This window comes from Dipteris shenzhenensis, chromosome 5 (assembly GCF_047967505.1).
Source record: "Dipteris shenzhenensis isolate YYH24624 ecotype China chromosome 5, Dip_SZ_1.0, whole genome shotgun sequence".
Taxonomy (NCBI): domain Eukaryota; kingdom Viridiplantae; phylum Streptophyta; class Polypodiopsida; order Gleicheniales; family Dipteridaceae; genus Dipteris; species Dipteris shenzhenensis.
The window spans coordinates 25,942,997-25,964,497 of record NC_141600.1 but is presented as its reverse complement, the minus strand read 5'-3'; the positions used below and the strand labels follow the sequence as shown (position 1 = coordinate 25,964,497).

General features: G+C 44.4%; 1 protein-coding gene across 2 annotated transcripts in view; it reads left to right on the top strand.

Annotated features, from left to right (window-relative positions):
* The window catches only part of LOC147901799 (uncharacterized), a 91,656-nt gene that overhangs the window by 46,594 nt on the left and 23,561 nt on the right, over window positions 1-21,501 (top strand). For both annotated transcript variants that reach the window (XM_087374509.1, XM_087374508.1), the window contains exon 18: window positions 21,235-21,354. In XM_087374509.1, coding sequence (XP_087230635.1) covers window positions 21,235-21,354 — 120 coding nt within the window. The remainder of the gene's footprint in view (window positions 1-21,234; window positions 21,355-21,501) is intronic.

Below are 21,501 nucleotides of genomic sequence, written 5' to 3'. Positions count from 1 at the left end.
GTTGGCAGAAATCTTTGGGATTATGTCAATGGAGATGAAGAAAGACCAGATACAACGCCTATACCTGTCACTCCTACAGCTGGAGGCAGGGGTAGAGGTACAAATACAGCACAGGTAATTGGAGCAGCCACTCCAGGAGCTCCCACAACAGTGCAGAAAAGATGGGACTCTAGAGATGCACAAGCTCTTTCAGTAATTTCTCTTTCTGTCAAGAGGTTCATTATACCTCATATTCGGTCATGCAAGACATCTAGCAGCTTGGGTAATACTGGAGAGTATGCTTGCAGCAAGAAACAATGCCAGAGTTTCCTTTCGGAAGCGAGAACTTTCCCATACACATATGGAGGAGGGAGATTCCATGAATTCTCACCTCACAAAGCTTCAGGATCTTAGGGAACAATTGCTGAACATTGATGAAGTCATTTTGGATTCAGAGATGATCTCCACCACTTGGAACTCTCTTCCTGAGTCCTATCTTGGTTTCCACACCTCGCTGAATCTGTCATTGAGGGGGGGCAGCAATCCTCTCTCCTTTCACGAGTTGGTAGGACTATTGTTGCAGGAGGAACAAACACGCAGAAATATGGCAACCCGGGCTGGCGAGCATGCTATGCTCTCTAAGTTCAAGCCCAAGGGTAAAGGGCAGCATAAGCCACATGCCCATCAGTCCACACATCAGCATAAAGCTGATTCTGGACAGCCTTCTTATAAGGCATAGGGTGATACAAACGAGCAGAAAAAGAAGGGCATCTGTCATTACTGCAAGAAGCCAGGTCATTATATTGGAGAGTGCAAGAAGCGCATAGCTAGATAAAAGAAAAGGGATTCCGGTATGGCTGTATCAGATGCATCAGGTCCACATTGCCATGATGGAGGAGATGTTGCAGCCAACTTGGTTGAAGAGCACTATGCCTTTTTGACTTGCACTTCAGATTTTTTAGTGGGTAGTTCAAATACTACAGCCACTAATGATGATGACCCATATGCTTTTTTGACTTGCAGTTACGATCCTTCAAAGGATGAATGCTCTTTCAGTGTTGATGAGACACTACATACTTGGTATTTTGATAGTGGTGCTTCAAAGCACATCACTTCCAAGAAAAATCTGTTTGTAACTTTGCATTCTTCACCCACCAAGAAGAAGGTAACTTGTGCAAATAATTCTTCTCATTCAGTGTGTGGAGTGGGAGACATTATTCTCACATCCACTGATGGCACAGATTTCAGAATATTAGATGTACTCTATGTGCCAGGTATAAAGAAGAATTTTCTTTCAGCGTCGTCACTCAATAGAGGAGGATTTCAGGTTGTTTTTGATGATGACAAGTATGCAGTCAGAGACAAAGAAAATGAATATGCTTTGAGGTTGTCTGGCACTTTGTATCGGGGCCTTTTTCAGCTTGATTTATATGAAAAAAGATCCCATCTTGCATTATCAGTTAGCACTCCCATTGTTGCGATGCACAATGCGGAGTTATGGCATGCCAAGTATGAGCACATGAGCTATGGCAGCTTAATGACACTTCAGAGGCATGATATGGTTGATGCATTACCTCCTTTGGAGTCGCCTCCTCCTCATGCATGTGAAGGTTGCATTCTTGGCAAAATGCATAGGCTTCCCTTCAAGAAGGAGGGTGCAGTAAAAGCTACAAGAAAATTGCAGCTTATTCACAGTGATGTCTGCGGTCCCATGAGGACACCTACTTTTGGGAGTTATCTCTATTTTGTTACATTCATAGATGACTTTATCAACTACACTTGGGTCTATGGTCTCAAGGCAAAATCAGAAGTGTTTATGCATTTCAAACACTTTGTGGCTATGGTTGAAAATGAGATAGGACTCAAGTGGCAGACACTTCGCACAGATTGAGGGGGGGAGTACATGTCTCATGAATTTGAGACATTTCTGAAAGAAAACGGTCAGGTGAGCAGGTATATGCACAGCCCAAAGATTATGCATTGGCAGGCTGTAAAACGCATCTTCTGTTACTTGCAAGATACAAAGTCTTTTGGCTTGATGTTTCCCAGGAGGGGTGACTTGCAGATGCATGCTTACAGTGACTCAGATTGGGCTGGAGACTATGATACTAGGCAGTCCACCAGTGGGAATTGTTTCTTTCTAGGACATGCTTGCATTTCTTGGTTAAGCAAGAAATAGTCTACAGTGGCTACCTCCTCATGTGAAGCTGAGTACAGGGCAGCTTTCACAGCGACAGTTGAATGTGTTTGGCTGTGTCGTTTATTTGCTAATCTTCATCTTTCATTGGAGGGTCCTTCTCCAATTCTCACTGATAGTCAGAGTGCTATAGTAGTGGCAAAGAATCCTGTGTTTCATGCTCGCACATTGAGGTTCACTATCACTATGTCAGAGAGAAGTTGCATGCAGGAGAGATCAGTATGATCTATGTGTCAACACATGACAATGTTGCAGACATCTTCATCAAAGCACTTCCACATGAAAAGTTTGAGGCATTTCGCAGTGCCCTGAACTTATCTCCTTTTGGTGATTGATCATTTCCTTGTACATGACATTGGCACTGCAGGGGGGTGTTAGAATTATTATTATAATTCAGCAGTGACCAATGCAATGTAATAAGTAGGTTAGGGGCACTTTTTCCTCATTTAGAGGTTTTTCCCCCTAACCACAGTTAGTTCACTAACTACGGTTAGTGAAGGATAAGGTTTTGTCACTTAGACAAAACCCATCCCACTTCTTGTATTAATCACTTCTTCTATTGCAAGCACTACGTTCAGCTCTCTTGCTTCCTGCTCTCTCACTCTCTCGTTTCTAACATAGATCACTTCTTACATATCACAGCGGAGGGTTTCATTGACCCACCAGGATACACACAGATTCACCTACCCCCCTCGCTGAGGATCTCTCTTGGGTAGTTCCGGGTCTCTTCACACAGACTTCGCATCGAGAGCAGCAGAGCAGAGCGACTACCCATGGAGCGGCGCATATGCACACTGTGTGACATACAGGAGGTTGAGACAAAGGAGCATTTCATCTTCAGGTATCCTGTGTACTATGAGATCTGAGGACGTTTCCACTGCCTCTTCAGGGATAGTTATGGGATTTTAGAATGTTTCCTCTCCTACCCAGACCAGCGATGTTTGGCAGGTTTCATTCTTGAGGCACTTAGACACCGCGAGAGAATACTCCGAGCACGGAGACAGGAGCAGACTTCTTCCTCAGATGATCCCTCTCAGAGCTCTATCACGGAGTTCTTTTAGCTAGATCACATGGACCCCAACGAGACGAGGCCTCGACATGACCATGACCCGGAGCCCGCGACGCGACAGCTCAGGCAGAGGGTCCACACTTGGAGACATCCCCTCCTTGTTTAGAGTCGGAGCCTGACCGACGGGGGTCACAGTAGCCCTGGTTTGACGCAGAGCTACGATCAGGAGACCGAGAGGACCGCACCTCTGAGTGGCCGACAACACTCTATTGCCGACTTCATGCCTCCACTGCCTCATCCATCCTGATATCTTGCTGTTGCTGGGGATGATGATGATATTGATGATGATGCTGAGATTGATATATAGTCGACCATCGACATGACTATGTTGTACTTAGGACTTAGTACTGCCATTCTGCATTTTTGCATTTTTTGCATTTTGCATTTTGCATTGGTATGGATGCTCGTTTAGTAGCTCCACTACCACAGCTCGTTATATCAGGATTTTCACAGTCTCATAGACCCATCGGTCTTCCAAAGACTTTAATAAACTCTCTTTCTTTTTCTTTCTTTCTCTAGCCGATATGAGGGTAGAGTGATTAGTGGGAAAAGGAGACGAGGAGTAGTGGAGCCACCACAAAGACTGCACACAGTGCAAAGACAAACCAGAGCATGCACAATGCAGGTGCAGTCTATCCTCGCTCTACTCAAAGGTGACTGTTAGAGTTGAGGTATCAATCTTGATATAGCCTGGCGGATATAGAGATTACAGTGACCATGCCCCTCACCACATTGAGAGATGAGCCAACAGAGGCAGATACAAGATATCCTTATGTCCCATTAGAGGACTATGCTGAGGTACCAAGATCATAGCTGACTACTCTCCTAATTTCTCTCAGGAATTAGAAGTTTCTTAGTATAGCACTTAGCAAGGGCCCTAGCGAGCCTTGCATCAGCGCATGGTGGCTTGGTTTATACGAGATACTATTTTTGAGTGTACATTGTCTCATAGGCCTGTGAGGGCTCTAGAAGTCGTTAACTCTCTCTCTCTCTCTCTCTCTCTCTCTCTCTCTCTCTCATAGGCCTGCTGAAGACGTTAGTATATCTTTCTTCTTTCTTTCTTCTCTGTCCTCCCTGCCACCATTTGGCTTTCTTACTTCTAACCTATCCACACTGCTGCCCACTACCTAGGTTAGGCTTCTCCTTGGGCCTGATCTAGGGGGTTAGTAGATTTCAAAGTTAAATCTGTTTTATCTAAGGATACTCAGTCTGTATGCACCATAAAGTTCTAGTGGTTTTTTGCCACACGATAGGAATTTGTTTGACAGCTCCAGTTCCCACTGAGGGGATGGTAGTCTTTTGATGTATTCCAATTTTGGTCTCATATGTCTTCTTTAACCTATGCTAGAATGAGGAGGAATTATTGTGTCAAGCATAGGAAAGGCGGACAAGAAGGGTATGGACACATTGAACCAAAGGCTGATGGTGACTCAAAGGAGGCAACTCTTTGGAAAATGGAGGCAAGAAAAGTGAACAAAGAAAATGCTTCTATTGTAACAAGCTTTAGACACATTGCCAAGGACTGCAGATTGAAAAAAGCTAATCAAAAGGAGGACCAGTCTAGAGAGGAGAAACCTAAACAATTGAGGTGATAGGAGAATTGTTTTGGTGGTTATCCCAAGCATTTCGGAGACAGTATTTGCAAAAAAGAAGGCGACTGTGAGGATGTCAGATATTGACTGCTGGTGCACTGATGCAAACTATGATGTGAAGGGCAGCCTTGGGTTGCTCAGATATTGAGGACAAGGCCATTGACACTAAGGGGATATAGGTGTACACACAGAGTACGGACTTCAAGGATAGCATGACCATGACTATTGCCATGGCTCCAGACTCACACGAGTATGGCACTTAGGAGAGGTGCTTGGTTTGCTGCAAAAGTAGGCAACATGTGGATATTCATCCAAGGTACGTATTCTCACTATTTTTATGAATTGAGCAAGATGTTGTGGAATGTTTGGTTGGCTTGTAGTTCTTAATAGGAAGAGACGTGCTGGACAGCCAAAGGGGGTGGTTTGCACAATGACTGAGAACAGTGGTGGTGATGTGGACTTCTTGGAGGACATGGATGTGAAGGTTAGATGTCAAAGAAACCTTCCCAAAAGGTTCCGACGACTGCATGATGCTGGAGGGTTACAGAGTAGACTCTGTCAAAGACTTCATGTTAGAAAACAGAAGAGCACAAAGAAAGTACGGATGCAACCTTGGACGACTCAGGATTCGAAATAGGGGAAATGAGTGAGATAAAGCGGCTGCATGTGGACAGCACACAGGCAGCCAGATGGACAGCAGATGATAATCCTTCTTAGGCTTGATTGTACCCTCCACAACAGGCTGAACAGTCCACGTGGGACTGTCATGGAGCTGCCCTTCATTGGGGCTGCTCATGAGGGGAGGCTGTGACATGGATTAGCGAAGGTCTGCATCAGATTTGATGATACATTTGCAGCCCTGGACCTGGGCACAAAAAGCTCAGACAATGGAGGGTTTTATAGGCTTCTAAGGCCTGATCTGGTCGGCAGATCAGAAGTTCAGCAAGTCCTCAGACATGGCCGGCCAACCAACAGATCAGTCAGCTGGTCAGGCTGCCAGTTGGCCAGATCTGGGGGAATTTCTACCCTTATATTTAGCCCACATTGTTGGTGGGCATTGTCATTCAGCCAGTCCATCTGCAGACTGTATTCCAGCCCTCCAGAAGTGTTCTTCAGGCACTAGAGGAGGCAGTACAAGGCAACAGCAGCAAGGTGGAGAATCATACTTTCCACTCTGGCCTTCAAAATTGGTTCCCAGACACTAGAGAAGGTGGACAAAATTATTTGCAGGGTGAAGCAGAGGCACTAGCAGTAGCAGCAGCAGCAGCAGCAGACCCTAGCATTGTGAGGGAGCTCAGGTGGTGAGCAGATCACAGAGGTTGACAAGGGAGCTGACAGAAGTTTGGGCTCCTCCTATAGCCATTAAAGACCTCATCTGACGAATGCAAAGCGCTTAGGTAACACTCGCACTCCAAGACCAAACAAGGGACCTAGGCAAGGAATGCAGTATATAAATAAATAAATAGATTCAAAGGAATATCAATGCTTAGTGAAGTGTAAGAAATGACATGAACAAGAAATGGTTATATTCCTTGACGATTAGGCTTTATTAATTGAAACATTGAGCAGTATTAACAATAATAGAAATTGAATTTAGCGTGGTGGGCTGTAGACAACTTACAAGGTGACTACATCCCATACCTGCATATGGACTGCTTGAGTTTCTGGTAATGAGGTTCGAGTAGTAGCTGAGTACAACCGTGTACACCAGCAAACACCGAAGATTGAATCCACTTCTTTAACTTGGTAATTGTGCACCTGAGCTGTCTAGTCAGAGCAAGTGATAAAGAGAAGGAAAGTGTTGTATCGTAGACATATCCTACAAAACCATCTGGAAAAGGGTATGCTAGTATTGCTCTATAATTATTGTTTAGGATCCAAGAGCAAAACTACAATCTTGCTGCAGTGGTGGCTATCCACCACCAGTTTAGATGGTGACAAGTTTGCTATCTTATATGTGAGAATCATTACGGGCTTCCTGCACGTGATTGGTAGCCAGGGAGGAATTTTTGTTTGCTTGGTTGGCATCAAGTCGTCCCTTATCACATGATGGCCATTTACTCATGATAACATGACTGCACCTCAGGTGGTACGCCTTGATCTTGTTGTTGTTGACCACTTCGGGAGTTGTGTGTCTTGCAAGTGGGCAAAGGCCCATCGTTGAGCGAGGGTCGTGGTGTGGTGAGGAGTCTGGTCCCCCGCCCCTCTTGTGACTACCGAAGGCTCCATGGGTGGGTGAACCCTTCTCACCACTGAACGTTTTGACCGTTGTCGTGTGTGCCCGTCTTGCGAGATGGGGCACGGTTGGTGTGGTTGGTGATCTAGTAGGCAATGTTAGAATTATTATTATATTCTAGGCAGTGGCCAATGTAATGTAATAAGTGAGTTAGGGGCACTTTTCCCTCTTAGAGGTTTTTTCCCCTAACCATGGTCTAATCTCTAACTACGGTTAGTGATTAGATAGGGTTTTGTGACTTAGACAAAACCCTCATCTCTTTCTTTGTACTTCACTTCAATTCAGTACACTTGGGGAGTGAACTACGTTCAGCTCACTCTCTCTTTGCACACTCTTGCTTCCATTTCGTTTTCTCACATTTGGTATCAGAGCACTTCCTTCCTGCTCCCTGCTCCCTGCTCTCCTCTTTCAGCTCCTGCATCTCAGCTCCATCGCCAAGCTTCTTGCCTCACGTCCGTGCAGCTCATCGCGACCTACATTCCATACAGTCCGTACAACTATACGGATTTCATACTAGCTACCTGCTCTCGTTCGTACACCTGTGTAGAATTTCGTCTGTACAGTCTGTCCAATTGTACGGATTTCCGCACCTGCATGTCAGTTTTGTACGACCGTACGGGGGGGGGGAGGGGGGGCTCGCATTTCGTATAGCTACGCCATCAAGTCCGTACAGTCGACCGTACATTGTACGGATATGCCCGTACAGGATTCCATACACTTCGTCCGTAGAAGTTTCCGCACACTTCGTCCGTACAGTCATTCGTACAATGTACGGATTCCGTACAGTTTCGCACTTGCAGGTTTTTGCAGGCTGAAGGTGTCCGGTGTCCGTCATTTGTTGGCAGGGTTCATTTGCAGGTTCAGTAGTGCATTCAGCCATTGTTTGGCTTAGCTTTTGGGAGCACGTTTGAAGTTTTAGCAGACATTGCAGTAGATCTACAAGTTTTGGAGAATTTTGGGGCTTTTGCAATTGCACTGCAATTTGGTAGTGAAATTTGGGGCTTTTGCAGGTAGAGTGCAATCTGTGCAACATTTGGGGCTTTCAGAGCATTTTCCCTCTTCTGTATGCAATTTCCTGCAAGAAACTGGGGCTTTTGCATTTGGGTTGCAATTTTGTTGGTAAAAGAGGATTTTGAAAGTTTGCAAGCAGTTCTGGACTCAGTACGAGTCAATTTGCAGACTTTTGCCACTTTTTGCAGATTCTATTTGCAGATTTTTGGGCATTAAGCATAGCATTTTGGTGCATTTTGAGCCTTTGATAGGTTGTGACAGTATTTGTCACTGTGGGCAGATTTTCTTCGCAGATTTTACTTGTGCATTTGACATCCCAGAAAGGGATTTTACTTGGTCAGTGTGCTGTGTTTTTTGAGTTTATCTGGCATAAATGGCTCGGAACAACCCCAATGAGGTGTTTGGAGTTCTCACACAGGAGGATAAGTTGGATGGCACCAACTACTCCTTGTGGAGTTTCATGGTTCGCAATATCTTGGTTGGTAGGCATCTGTAAGAAATCCTAGATTTACTATATTTAGAAATGTGCTAAGGAACAGAAAGAAGACTGAAAATAGCTGTATCGCTTGAGTGTCTATAGTGTGTCATCCATACAGTTGGGCCTCTCTTTTATAGAGAGTGAAAAGTCACACATGAAAAGGTATGTACTCCAAAGTGTATGTGCATGAAGAGGTGTGTATCCCTTGTGAAGGGTGTGACCCTTGATGAGAGGGTACATTACAATGGAAGTGTCTCTTCAATAGAATGTCTCTTGTGAAGGGTTGTGCCTCATAGGAAGTGTCCCGTCGAAAGGGCATACCCTTCCACAAGTGTCTATTCATCAAACCATCCATAAGTCTAAGATATAGAGAAAGGAATACGTCACAGATGGTGACATCCCCTCCCACTCAAAATAAGACCCTGGTGGAGATAATGAACTGATGTAAAAAATTTCACGGTAAATTTTGAAAATACTGCTGTAAAATGTTAGGCTACTGCTGTAAGTCTTCATCAGATTGCCAAGTAGCGTCAGAGTCGTCCAGATCTTGCCAAAGAACAAGGAATTTCATGATAAGTCGATGTCGAGTCTATCGCTGTCGATGGTCCAGAATACGCTCAGGAATAAGGAGAACATAATCGTCTTCGATTTCTGGGACATAATCACCTGCAGGAAGAACTGCTTCATCGCCTGGAATGTACGTCTTTAGCTAAGAAATATGAAATGTCGGATGGATTTTACCCCATGATGGTGGTAATTCCAATTTGTAACTTAAAGGTGAATTTTTCTTGACGATCCGGAAAGGTCCATAGTATCTTGGTCGCAACTTAGGAAACACAGACTTAACCGTCTTATAGCGATGTGGGGCTACAAATAATAGCACCATGTCACCAGTGTCAAATTCCAGGTGACGTCTATGTTTGTTGGCAGACCGTTGATACCGCTCTTGCGCTTTTCGCATATGATCCCTGACTTGGAGTAGAATGTCTTGCATTTCTTGAACCAGTTGATTAGCTAGGGCCACTCGATGTTGAAGTACAAAATTCGTTGGTACAATCGGAGTGTGTCCATAAGCTGCTTGGAATGGAGTCATGCTGATGGCACTATGGAAAGAGTTATTATAAGCAAACTCAAGGAGTGGTAGATACTCTTCCCAAGCTGCTAGGCATGACTGAATATAATGTCGAAGCATTTCTTCCAGAACTTGGTTGACTCTTTTAGTCTGGCCATCTGATTCTGGGTGGTAGGCTGAACTAAACAGTAGAGTTGTACCCAAAGATTCGAACAATGAAATCCAAAAGTGACAGGTAAACCTAGGATCTTTGTCGGATATGATATTCTTGGGCAATCCATGGTGTCGGAAGATGTGTTGTATGAAGAGTTTGGCGATGTCCGGAGCCTGTGCACTGCTTTTGCAAGCAACAAAGTGTGCCATTTTGGACAGTCGATCAACAATTACCATAATCTGCGTGTTACCTTGGGAGAATCGTGGTAGTGTTGTAATAAAATCCATGGAAATACTTTCCCACCTTTCAGTTGGAACCTTTCAGTTGGAACTGGAAGAGGCTGAAGAAGTCCTGCTGGAAGTCGTCAGCTTGCTTTCATTTGTTGACAAGATAAGCAAGATGTAACCATTTTGATGATGTCGCTTTTCATCTGAGGCCAGTAGTATGTTGCACTGAGTAACCTATAAGTCTTGTTGATGCCTGGATGGGCAGCATAAGGAACTACATGATGCTCTTTTAACAAAAGACGTTGAACATCCTTGTCATGTGGTACACAGACATGATCTTGATAATACAGAAGGTCGTCCGTATAAGAATAGGATGAGAAAATCTTCTATTCGGAAGTCGAAGGTTGATCTTTTGAAAGAACTTGTACTGCTGTGCCGAAGTCTTTATCATTGAAATACTTTCCTTTGAATGAATTCGGAACATCCACAGATAATGTAGAGATTACCATAGCTGATGCTAGAGTTAACCTGCTGAGAGCATCTGCAACTACATTGTGTAGTCCTAGAATGTACTCAATGGTCATGTGAAAGTTGGTCAGAAACTCAACCGAGCGTGCTTGTCGAGCGTTCATGACTGGCTGAGAAAAGATATACTTTAGAGAGTGATGGTCTGTCTTGACCACCGAGTTGGCTCCCATGAGATAATGTTTCCAAGAGCGATAAGCATGTACAACGGCAAAGACTCCTTATCATAAACCGGGTATCGGGTTTGGATATCGGAATGTTTATGGCTGTCAAAAGCAATAACTCTGCCTTCTTGCATCAAGACTGCTCCTGTAGCGATGTCAGAAGTGTCGGTCATGACCTCAAATGGAAGGTTTGGGTCAGGAATAGCCATAATTGGTGTGGTAGTGAGTGCTTGCTTGAGTTGTTGGAAACTATACTCTGTTTCGGGAAGCCACTGAAAAACTGCTGTGCTTTTCAATAATTCGGACATAGGAGCTGCGATTTCGAAAAATTGATAGACCTTTGTATGGTAGAAGTTTGCCAATCCGAGAAAAGAGCGGACATCATGAACATTCTTAGGAGTAGGCCAGTTTCAGATTACCTCGATCTTCTTGGGATCCACAGAGAGTTGAAGAACTCACTCTTCTCAATGTTGATGTAGAGAGAAGTTGTGCAGAGAACTTCAAAAACTTGGTGAGATGTTGTTTGTGCTCATGTAGGGATATGCTGAAAACGAGGATGTCATCGAGGTAAACGAGGACGAACTTATCGAGGAAAGGCTTGAAGATGTCGTTCATTAGTGTCAAGAATGTGGCCGGGGCATTGTTTAATCCAAAAGGCATGACCAAACATTCATAGTGTCCATACTTTGTTCGAAAAGCTTTCTTGTACTCATTGCCTTCTCGTATGCGAATTTGATGATAACCTGAACGAAGATCAATCTTTGAGAATTGTGTGGCGTGTAGAAGTTGATCAAAGAGGTCATCGATGTGAGGCAATGGATACTTGTTTTTGATAGTGAGCTTGTTGAGGGCTCGGTAGTCGATGCAGAGGCGCATTGACTTATTCTTTTTTCCCACAAGTAGTACATGAGATCCGAAAGGGCTGCGACTGGGCCGAATGTGACCTTTGTCGAGTAGTTCGGACACCTGTCTTTGGATTTCTTCATTTTGAGTGTAAGAAACCGGATAAGGAGGTTTCGACGGTGGATTATTGCCGGGAATAAGTTCGATTGGGTGATCCACTGGTCGTCGAGGTAGTAACTGCTTTGGCAATTCCTGTGGAAAAATAGTTTGCTTTGAGGACATCAATGCGTAACGAGGGATTTAGGTCTGAGATAAAAGCATGAAGGCGATCATCATCAGTTAAACCATCAATCTCCAGCACTAATGTGGTGAACTGAGAGATGTAGGAAGACAAGGAGCCTGTTTGCTCCAACTGTCTAAGTTTTGAACGTGCTTGGATGTCCTCATTGGCAAGTATGAACTGCTTACGGAGCACGTGTTCAAAACGTTGCCAAGTTAACACACTTTTGCTGTCCTTTAAGCGTCGTTGCCACCATAGGAAAGCTGTGTCCTTGAGGAGGGAGTCTGCCAAGGCAATCTTTTTGCCTTCAGTGAGGTCAACAGTATCAAAGTACATGCGTAGTTTTGCGAGCCATTGGTCAACTGTTCGGCGATTTTGTTGACCAGTGTAGGCTTCCGGAAGTTTAATGTCAAGTCTTTTAGTTTTGGAAGCTTGGAGTAACCGGTAGAGGGCACGGAGTTCAGTGTTTTCTACCTCAGGTGGGAACGAGTCCACATAGTCGTCTGGTGGCATCACGTCATCCTCTATATGTGTGGTACTGCGAGAATCTTGGAGTTGTTGGACTTTCTGGACCAAGTCAGAGATGCTGTCTTGAAGCTGGGAAATTTGAAGTTGAAGTAGTGCTTCGCCTTGTAAGTTGACTTCAGGGGTCTTTTTTGGACTTGAGTCGCTTATCTTCGGAGAGGCTGCACACGCGAGCGTTGTGACATATCTGAGATCCCTGTGAGAAAAGCACGAACCTGCACTCTAGTTTGTACCATTCCTGGAAGAAGATTCGGGCTGCTCTTTGAGGTTGCTCATGTTGGAGGGGGCAGGAGAAGCAGGATGGAACCAGCCGTGGAAATCTGGTAAAGGAGGTCGTGTCTGAGGTAACATTGGTGATGCCGAAATGGGTGTTACTGCTTGTGAGAGTACAGGGGTAGGTTGCAGAGTCCACGGATCTGAGAAGGGATAAGGAGCTGCTGTCGGGAGTGGAGGATATCCAGGAGAAGGAGCGCCTTCAAAGTGTAAATACTGTCTTGGGGAAGGTACAACCTGTACAGGAGGATATCTAGGAGCTGAAGGAGGTGGAGAGTACCCTGGAGATGCTGAAGCTGAGGGGTAAAAGTCTCTCCAAAGATGGACAGCAAACTCGTGAGGAATATCGGGTTCTGGGTATCTACGTGTCTCGTGGAACACAACCTGGACTATGCTGAGGAAGTAATGTAACTGAGGTGCCTCACTCAGAAGGTATAGGATGTGGCCCAAGTCACTGGAAGGGCACGTGACACAAAAGACCCACGATGCAAAAGCTCCGAAATGGGCTGGTTGTGCAATCTGAACACGATATTGTGTGGTAGATGATGCTTGAGGTGTCCTTGAAGGGACTGGGGAATTACCAGGAGTTTCCATGCTTTAAGGAGGAGGCTTTCATTTGCTGTAATTTGATAAGGAGCATCAAATAACAATATGAAAGAGAATCCTTAGAAATAGAATGGAAAGAATCCACCTGGCATAGATTAGATCTGTGCATAGAATGGCCTGAAAATCTATGTCCGGAGGTCCATTTACTATCTTTGCAAGTTCACGTTGAAGTGTGAGTAAGAAAAAGGTGCCTGGCGAGACTTTCGAGGCAAATAGAGGTGTGGTGCAGAAAAGGGCAGATTGTGTGGAACCAGACACGCTTTTCCTGCGTTGAATTCAGTGGCAAGTACCTGTGGGGTGCGAGGAGCAGGACTGTGGTCGGAATTGAAAGGCAGCAAAAAGCCGCTGTTCATAGGCTAAGGTGGCGAGATGAGCCAGCAAGAACCAGGCTGGTCTGAATCGCGATAGAGGGGCAGCAAGGGCTGCTTGTCACAGGTAGGTATGGTGGCGATGCTCTAGCGAGGGCCGGCTGCTAAAAACGATCCAGTAGATTGTAGGATGGAGCCTGACAAAGGGCGCAGCCTGCTTGCATCTGGCGCTGCTTGTTGCTTGCTTTCAGGGCTGATTTGCGGTAGAAGAAGATGGCGAATTTCTGGCACCTACGCTGTTTGCAGAAATCAGGGCAGCAAGATGACGATAGAGGCTGCAAAGGGGATCTGTTCGATCACAAGGTCTTGTAGGTAGGTATGCAAAAGAGCCGGCTGATGCAGGCCATCGAGAACTACGCAAGATGGAGGCCTGACAAAGGGCACGGCTTGCTGCAAGGATATGGCGCAAACATGTACGGCTGTAAAAGGCGAAACGTATTTCAGGAATTCACGTTTTGACTCGTGCGCCTATTGTTGGGCGGTGGTTACAAAAAATTAAAACGTGGGTTTGGAGAACCCTTGGGTAGTCTAGGGTTATGTCTTGGGTAGAGGGCTGGTTCCCCTTTTTAGGCCCTCTAGGTATCCTTTTGTAGGGTGCTTGGTGCCAAAGGATGTGCCTATTCTAAGGGGTGTGACCCTTGGAATAGGTGTACCTTTTCATGAAGGGGTGTGACCCTGTTTTAAAAAGGGGTGTCCCCACACGAAAAGATGTCTTTTTTTTTCCACGATGGGGTGTGTCCCTTGGGTGAGGAGTCAAAACTCTTCATCAAAAGGTGTGTCCGATGGTGGAAAAGGTGCGTCCCTTGGTTTTGGGACAGCCCAAGCACATCAAAAGACACGATTTTTGTCGTGTGTATTCACATCAACTCGTGATGTGGGGGAGATGGAGAGGCCATTGATGACTTTAGGTGGGGTTGGCGCTAAAAATTTTTACGCTCATTCTCTCCATCTCTTCCATGCACAATGTGCGCGGATATCCTTCTAGCGGAAAGAGAGGTATCAGATAGACGCTAGAAGGTGGGGGGCATTTCCTACAGGCAGGAGCGAAATTTGCTCTGATATCACTTTAAGAAATCCTAGATTTACTATATTTAGAAATGTGCTAAGGAACAGAAAGAAGACTGAAAATAGCAGAGAACAAGGAATATTTGTATTGCTTGAGTGTCTGTAGTGTGTCATCCATACAGTTGGGCCTCTCTTATATAGAGAGTGAAAAGTCACACATGAAAAGGTATGTACTCCAAAGTGTATGTGCATGAAGAGGTGTGTACCCCTTGTGAAGGGTGTGACCCTTGATGAGAGGGTACATTACAATGGAAGTGTCTCTTCAATAGAATGTCTCTTATGAAGGGTTGTGCCTCATAGGAAGTGTTCCGTCGAAAGGGCATACCCTTCCACAAGTGTCTATTCATCAAACCATCCATAAGTCTAAGATATAGAGAAAGCAATATCTTGGTTGGTAGACATCTTTGGGATTATGTCAATGGAGATGAAGCAAGACCAGATACAGTGCCTACACCTATCACTCCTACAGTTGGAGGCAGGGGTAGAGGTGCAAATGGAGCACAAGTAGTTGGAGCAGCCGCTGCTGCTTCATCTCCTCATTCTCATGATGGAGGAGATGTTGCAGCCAACTTTGTGGAAGAGCACTATGCCTTTCTGTCTTGCACTTCAGATTTTTCAGTAGGTAGTTCAGTTGGTACAGCCACTAATGATGATGACCCTTATGCTTTCTTGACTTGCAGTTATGATCCTTCAAAGGATGCATGCTCTCCCAGTGTCAATGAGACACTGTATACTTGGTATTTTGACAATGGTGCTTCAAAGCACATCACTTCCAAGAAGAGACTTGTTGTATCTCTGCATCCTCTACCTACAAAAAAGAAGGTGACTTGTGCAAATAATTCTTCTTATTTAGTGTGTGGAGTGGGAGACATCCACTGATGGCACAGATTTCAGAATTTCAGATGTTCTCTATGTGCCAGGCATAAAGAAGAATTTGCTTTCAGTGTCCTCTCTCAATAGAGGAGGATTTCAGGTTGTTTTTGATGATGATAAGTGCGCAGTTAGAGACAAAGAGAATGACTATGCTTTGATGTTGTGTGGCACTTTGTATCGGGGTCTTTTTTCAGCTTGATTTATATAAAAAAAGATCTGATCTTGCATTATCAATAAGCACTCCCACTGCTGCGATGTAGAATGTGGAGTTATGGCATGCTAGGTATGGGCACATGAGCTATGGCAGCTTAATGACACTTCAGAGGCATGATATGGTTGATGCATTGCCTCCTTTAGAGTCGCCTCCTCCTCATGCATGTGAAGGTTGTATCCTTGGCAAGATGCACCATCCTTCAGGAAGGATGGTGCAGTGAAAGCTACACGGAAATTACAGCTTATTCACAGTGATGTTTGCGGTCCCATGAGGACACCTGCTTTTGGGAATAATCTTTATTTTGTTACATTCATAGATGACTTCACCAACTACACTTGGGTCTATGGTCTCAAGGCAAATTCAGAAGTGTTTATGCATTTCAAACACTTTGTGGCTATGGTTGAGAATGAGACAGGACTCCAGGTGTAGACACTTCGCACAGATCGACGGGGAGAGTATATGTATCATGAATTTGAGGCATTTTTTAAGGAGAAAGGTATCACGCATCAGCTTATAGTGAGGCTTACACCTCAACAGAATGGCAAAGCTGAGCGTAAGAATCACACTGCCATGGAGATGGATAGATGCATGCTTACAAGTAATAAGTTGCCCCATAGGTTTTTGCTTGAAGGCCTCATGTGTGCCAACTATATTTTGAATCGGGCTCCCATAAAGGCTTTGAAGACAATCACTCCCTATGAGGCATGACATGGGAGAAAGCCTTCAGTGGACCATTTCAGAGTTTTTGGTTGTGTTGCATATGCCCACGTCCTTGTGGAGTTTCGACACAAGTTGTCAGATAAGGCACTTAAATGCAGTTTTGTGGGATATAGTTCACAAAGCAAAGGCTATCGTCTCTACAATCCTACTACACGAATCCTACTACACGCAAGATTTTTGTTAGTAGAGATGTTAATATTCTCTGAAAATTCAGCATATACACATGCTGAATTTTAGATTCCAGCTTCTTCAGATGATGTGTTTGAGAGGATGCTTCCTATAGCATTTGGTTCCCCCGCTGGAAATCAGAATTTACAGCAACCTCCTCCTGATCCACATGCCCCGATTTAGCCACCGGCTGATTTTGTACCTCCACAAGGTGTGAATGAAGTTGTCAAGCAAGAGATTCAAGAGATACACGCAGCCAAAACAGTCCTGATTTGGTTGCTACAGACTCTCAGGGAGAATAGGCTTGAGGCCCCATTGCCTCGCAGGACTCGTAGTGTAGTAAGGCATGCAGGGGGGTCTCTTTCAGTTGAGATAGCTTATGCAGGGACTCTTCTTGATGAAGAGGAGCCTGACTCTTTTGAAGAAGCAGAGGATAATGTGCATTGGATGCATGCCATGCACAATGAGTTGCAGTCCATAGAGAAAAATCAGACTTGGGATGTTGTGAATTTGCCACCAGCTAAGCATGCCATTGGTACCAAGTGGGTTTCAAGGTAAAAAGGAAGCCAGATGGGTCTATTGATAGGTACAAGGCAAGGCTGGTTGCCAAAGGCTATGCACAGAAGAAGGGCATAGATTATGAGGAGACTTTTGCTCCTACATCCCGGATGATCACTATACAGGTAGTTATTGCAATGGTTGCAAATTTTGTGTGGAATGTCCATCAGTTGGACATAAAAACAGCTTTGTTTAATGGGGACTTGTAGGAAGAGATTTATATTAAGCAACCTCCTGGATTTGAACTCTCTGGCAATGCACTTCAGGTATGCAAGCTTAACAAAGCTTTATATGGGCTGAAACAAGCCCCACGTGCATGGTATGCCAAGATAGATGCATTCCTGGCAAGTAAGGGATTACACAATAGTCCCACAGAAAGCACCCTCTATATCAAGAAGGATGGGGGTGATATTTTGGTCATTATTCTTTATGTAGATGACATGCTGCTCACAGGGTCAAATGAGGATATAATTACAGATTTCAAAGCTGAAGCTGAATTTGACATGACAGATTTGGGCATGTTAAATTTTATTTGGGAATCCAGTTTATACAAGACAAGCGTGGCATCGTTATGTCTCAATCCAAGTATGTGCAGAAACTCTTGGATAGGTTCAACATGCATGATTGTAAGCCTATTGCCACTCCCATGGAGCCGGGGCTGAAGCTTACTATGTATGATGCAGGTGAATTAGTGGATGTCACACTTTACAGCCAGGCTATTGGATGCCTCATATACTAGTACCGATATTCAGTATTCAGTATTTCAGGTGAGCAGATATATGCACAGCCCAAAGACAACACATTGGTAGGCTGTAAAACGCATTTTCAGATATTTGCGAGGCACAAAGTCTTTTGGCTTGATGTTTCCCAGGGGGGTTGACTTGCAGATGCATGCTCACAGTGATTCAGATTGGGATGGAGACTATGATACCAGGCAGTCCACTAGTGGTAATTGTTTCTTTTTGGGCAATGCTTGCATTTCTTGGATGAGCAAGAAGCAATCTACAGTGGCTACTTCCTCATGTGAAGCTGAGTACAGGGCAGCTTTCACAGCGACAGCTAAGTGTGTTTGGCTGCGACATTTGTTCGCTAATTTTCGTCTCATATTGGAGGGTCCTTCTCCGATTCTCATTGATAGTCAGATTGCTATAGCAGTGGCAAAGAATCCTGTGTTTCATGCTCGCACGAAGCACATTGAGGTTCATTATCATTATGTCAGAGAGAAGTTGCATGCAGGGGAGATCAGTATGATCTATGTGTCAACATATGACAATGTTGTAAACATCTTCACCAAAGCACTTCCACGTGAGAAGTTTGAGTCATTTCGCAGTGCCCTAAACTTATTTTCTTTTGGTGATTGATCACTACCTTGTACACCACATTGGCACTGCAGGGGGGTTAGAATTATTATTATATTCTAGGCAGTGGCCAATGTAATGTAATGAGTGAGTTAGGGGCAATTTTCCCTCTTAGAGGTTTTTCCCCCTAACCATGGTCTAATCTCTAACTACAGTTAGTGATTAGATAGGGTTTTGTCACTTAGACAAAACCCTCATTTCTTTCTTTGTACTTCACTTTAGTCACTTCAGTTCAGTACACTTGGGGAGTGAACTACGTTCAGCTCACTCTCTCTTTACACACTCTTGCTTTCATTTTCGTTTTCTCATAGGCGATGAGGGACTGAGAGTAGCGTCTTGGATAGGTTTACCGCCATTGGCGTGCCACCATTTTGTGTGTCCCTCTTGCGAGATGGGGCATGGTCGGTGCTTTCGGTGGTCTAGTAATGGGATGAGGGACTGAGAGTAGCGTCTTGGACAGGTGTGCCACTGTGGATTGCGTTGGTGCTTCCCATCTCGCGGATGGACGTTGTGGCTTGTATACCTACAGAGGGTAGTGAACCTTGTGTGATAGACCGTTGAGCGGTTCAAACTTCGTGAGGACTTGATCCTGGGGGTTGTGAGCCACTCTAGATGGGTAACTCTGAATTTGTCCTTCCAACCAAAATGGAGGTTGGCCTTCTTTCAAAGCTAGCATTTGGCCTGAGTTGAGCAAACAAGGGCACCCAAGAAGCCTGGAGTATCCCTAGTCCATAAAAAGCTTCCATGATGACCTATCAATCAACATGTGCAATTCCCATATCCCCTTACCATGGTGATAGAAGAATGACATTGTATCCTACAACAAACAAACCTCACTACATTTGTCAGACCTCACCGGCGAATTCACAATGGAAAGTATGCTAATAAGGAACTGATTAACACATATGAGGTAGAGCGTAATACTTTGAATATTCAAGGTAATATTGTACCTCTTTCTGTGGAGCCTGTAGAGCATGCATTTGGGTCTAACCACATAAACAATGATGGGCCCTTGCCCCAATGTCTACTTGTGACCGTTGGTTCCAACTTGAGAGTTTTAAGTCCTCTCGAGGTGTCAATTTAACAAGTTGACAAGGAAGACAATAAACTATATTTCTCTTCATTGGAGTAGTATATTGGTTTAAAGCAATGTGGTAGCTACATACGGCATTCTTTCGTAGTAGTAGAGCATAGAAAAGCTGGAAAACCGGTGATTTGGGCATGAAGCCTATATCAGGTCCTTCAAGAACAGATCAAGAACTGCTATGCTTAGGTTGGAGGAGGATTTATGTTTTTTTTCTTGGAGGAAGCACAGAGAGACTAACGGGTCTATGGGACAGGAAAAAACCAGCTAATACATCCGTCCAGGGAGGGCAGAAAGCTGCTCCCAAGGAATGCATAAAGAGACTCAAATTATTATAAGTGCCATACAATTAGTTGAAAAATTAATAAAATTAACATCAGTTTAATACTGACGGTCTTTTTCTTTAGATTTAAATTCCTTGATGAGGGCCACAACCTCATGATATACTGCCCATTTTCCATCCATCCTAGCAGTTGCCTTTTGGTTCAAGTGAGCTCGTGTGAGTTCTTCACTATCCATATCTTAGTCCCTTTTGGCAAACAGTCACCAGTGGAACCAACAAGGTCCCTTTTAGTCCTAAAAAGCTAGTTGGGCCTGCAGTAGAGGTCGGCCAGGGGACAGTATTAGAAGGGGCTGGTCGGCTGACTATGAAGTCGCCTAGGGGATTGACCTGCAGTTGGCAAGGTCAACCTCCTTCCAATGACAGAAACAGAGGGGCACTCTAGCCTATAAAAGGGAGGTTCAAACTTCACTCTCTCATTGAGGGTCAAGTCAGTAGCAAACAGCTCCGTGTTTCTTGGGAGCAGCTCAGGCTTAGTTCAGCAGCCCCTTGGCTCATTCTTAAGGAGGATGTCTGGGTTGTATTCCTCTCCTAGTGGCAGTCATTTCTATTTCTTTGTGACTTGGTGACTGCCAAGGCCTAAGCAATAAAGCAGTAGCTAGCATACATGCAAGTCATAAGGATATATTAGTGCTTCCAAATATACCAAGGACAGGTGGGTCCACACCATAGATTTTAGTATCAAAGATGGATTTGATGAGGTTGATGACTCGACAGGAGCTAAGATACCTGTTAGAGTATTTCCATACTAGTTGATGCTGATGCTAGCAGAGGAGATCCGTGCTAAGGCTAAGACCCTCGCAGTAGTTCCCTAGGCATGCTAGAAAGTAAATACATGGCAAGTTCTAGCCGATATCAACTATGTGGTTGACTGTGCTTTGGATTTGGAAAGTGCAGAGTCTAGTCTTGCTTACTGCTTCCAATGGCTGGTTAGTTATGTCAACCACATATTATTTTAATACCATTTTTGTCGAGAACATTTTCATTTGATGGGATCTTTTTTGGAAAGATGCTTGATTCATCTTCTGTTGTCAAGAGGCATTTAGCTTCCCCCAGCAGATGTTTTTATTGTTGCCTATTCTAGTGGTTATCTTCTTTTTTTTAAGATGTGAATTTTAGCAAACAAATTTATGTGAGGTCCTTCTTTTGGGAGGGGAGGGGGCGGAGAGGAGGGGGAGGGGGGGCACGGGTTTTCAGTTAAATTGGTGTTTTTCATGGGGGACATTTTATATATAACTTTTTGTTTGTTTAACAGGTACCTCCAACAAGATCATCCCAACCTTGTTCGACATCCTCAGTTTTATCTGTTGGACTGACACCATCAACAGTTTTCCCACAACTGCAAAATCTGTTCAATCAAACTATGATCCAGCAGGTTCAAGAGCTTCATATCATTTTAATGCAAATATTGAAAAAAAAGGAGGGTAAGCTGAGACATGAATCTCATTGTGAGCTATTGAAATGTGGACAATGATCAAGTTTCTTACAAGTATTAACTCTGGGTGGAATTCTGGCAATTGTT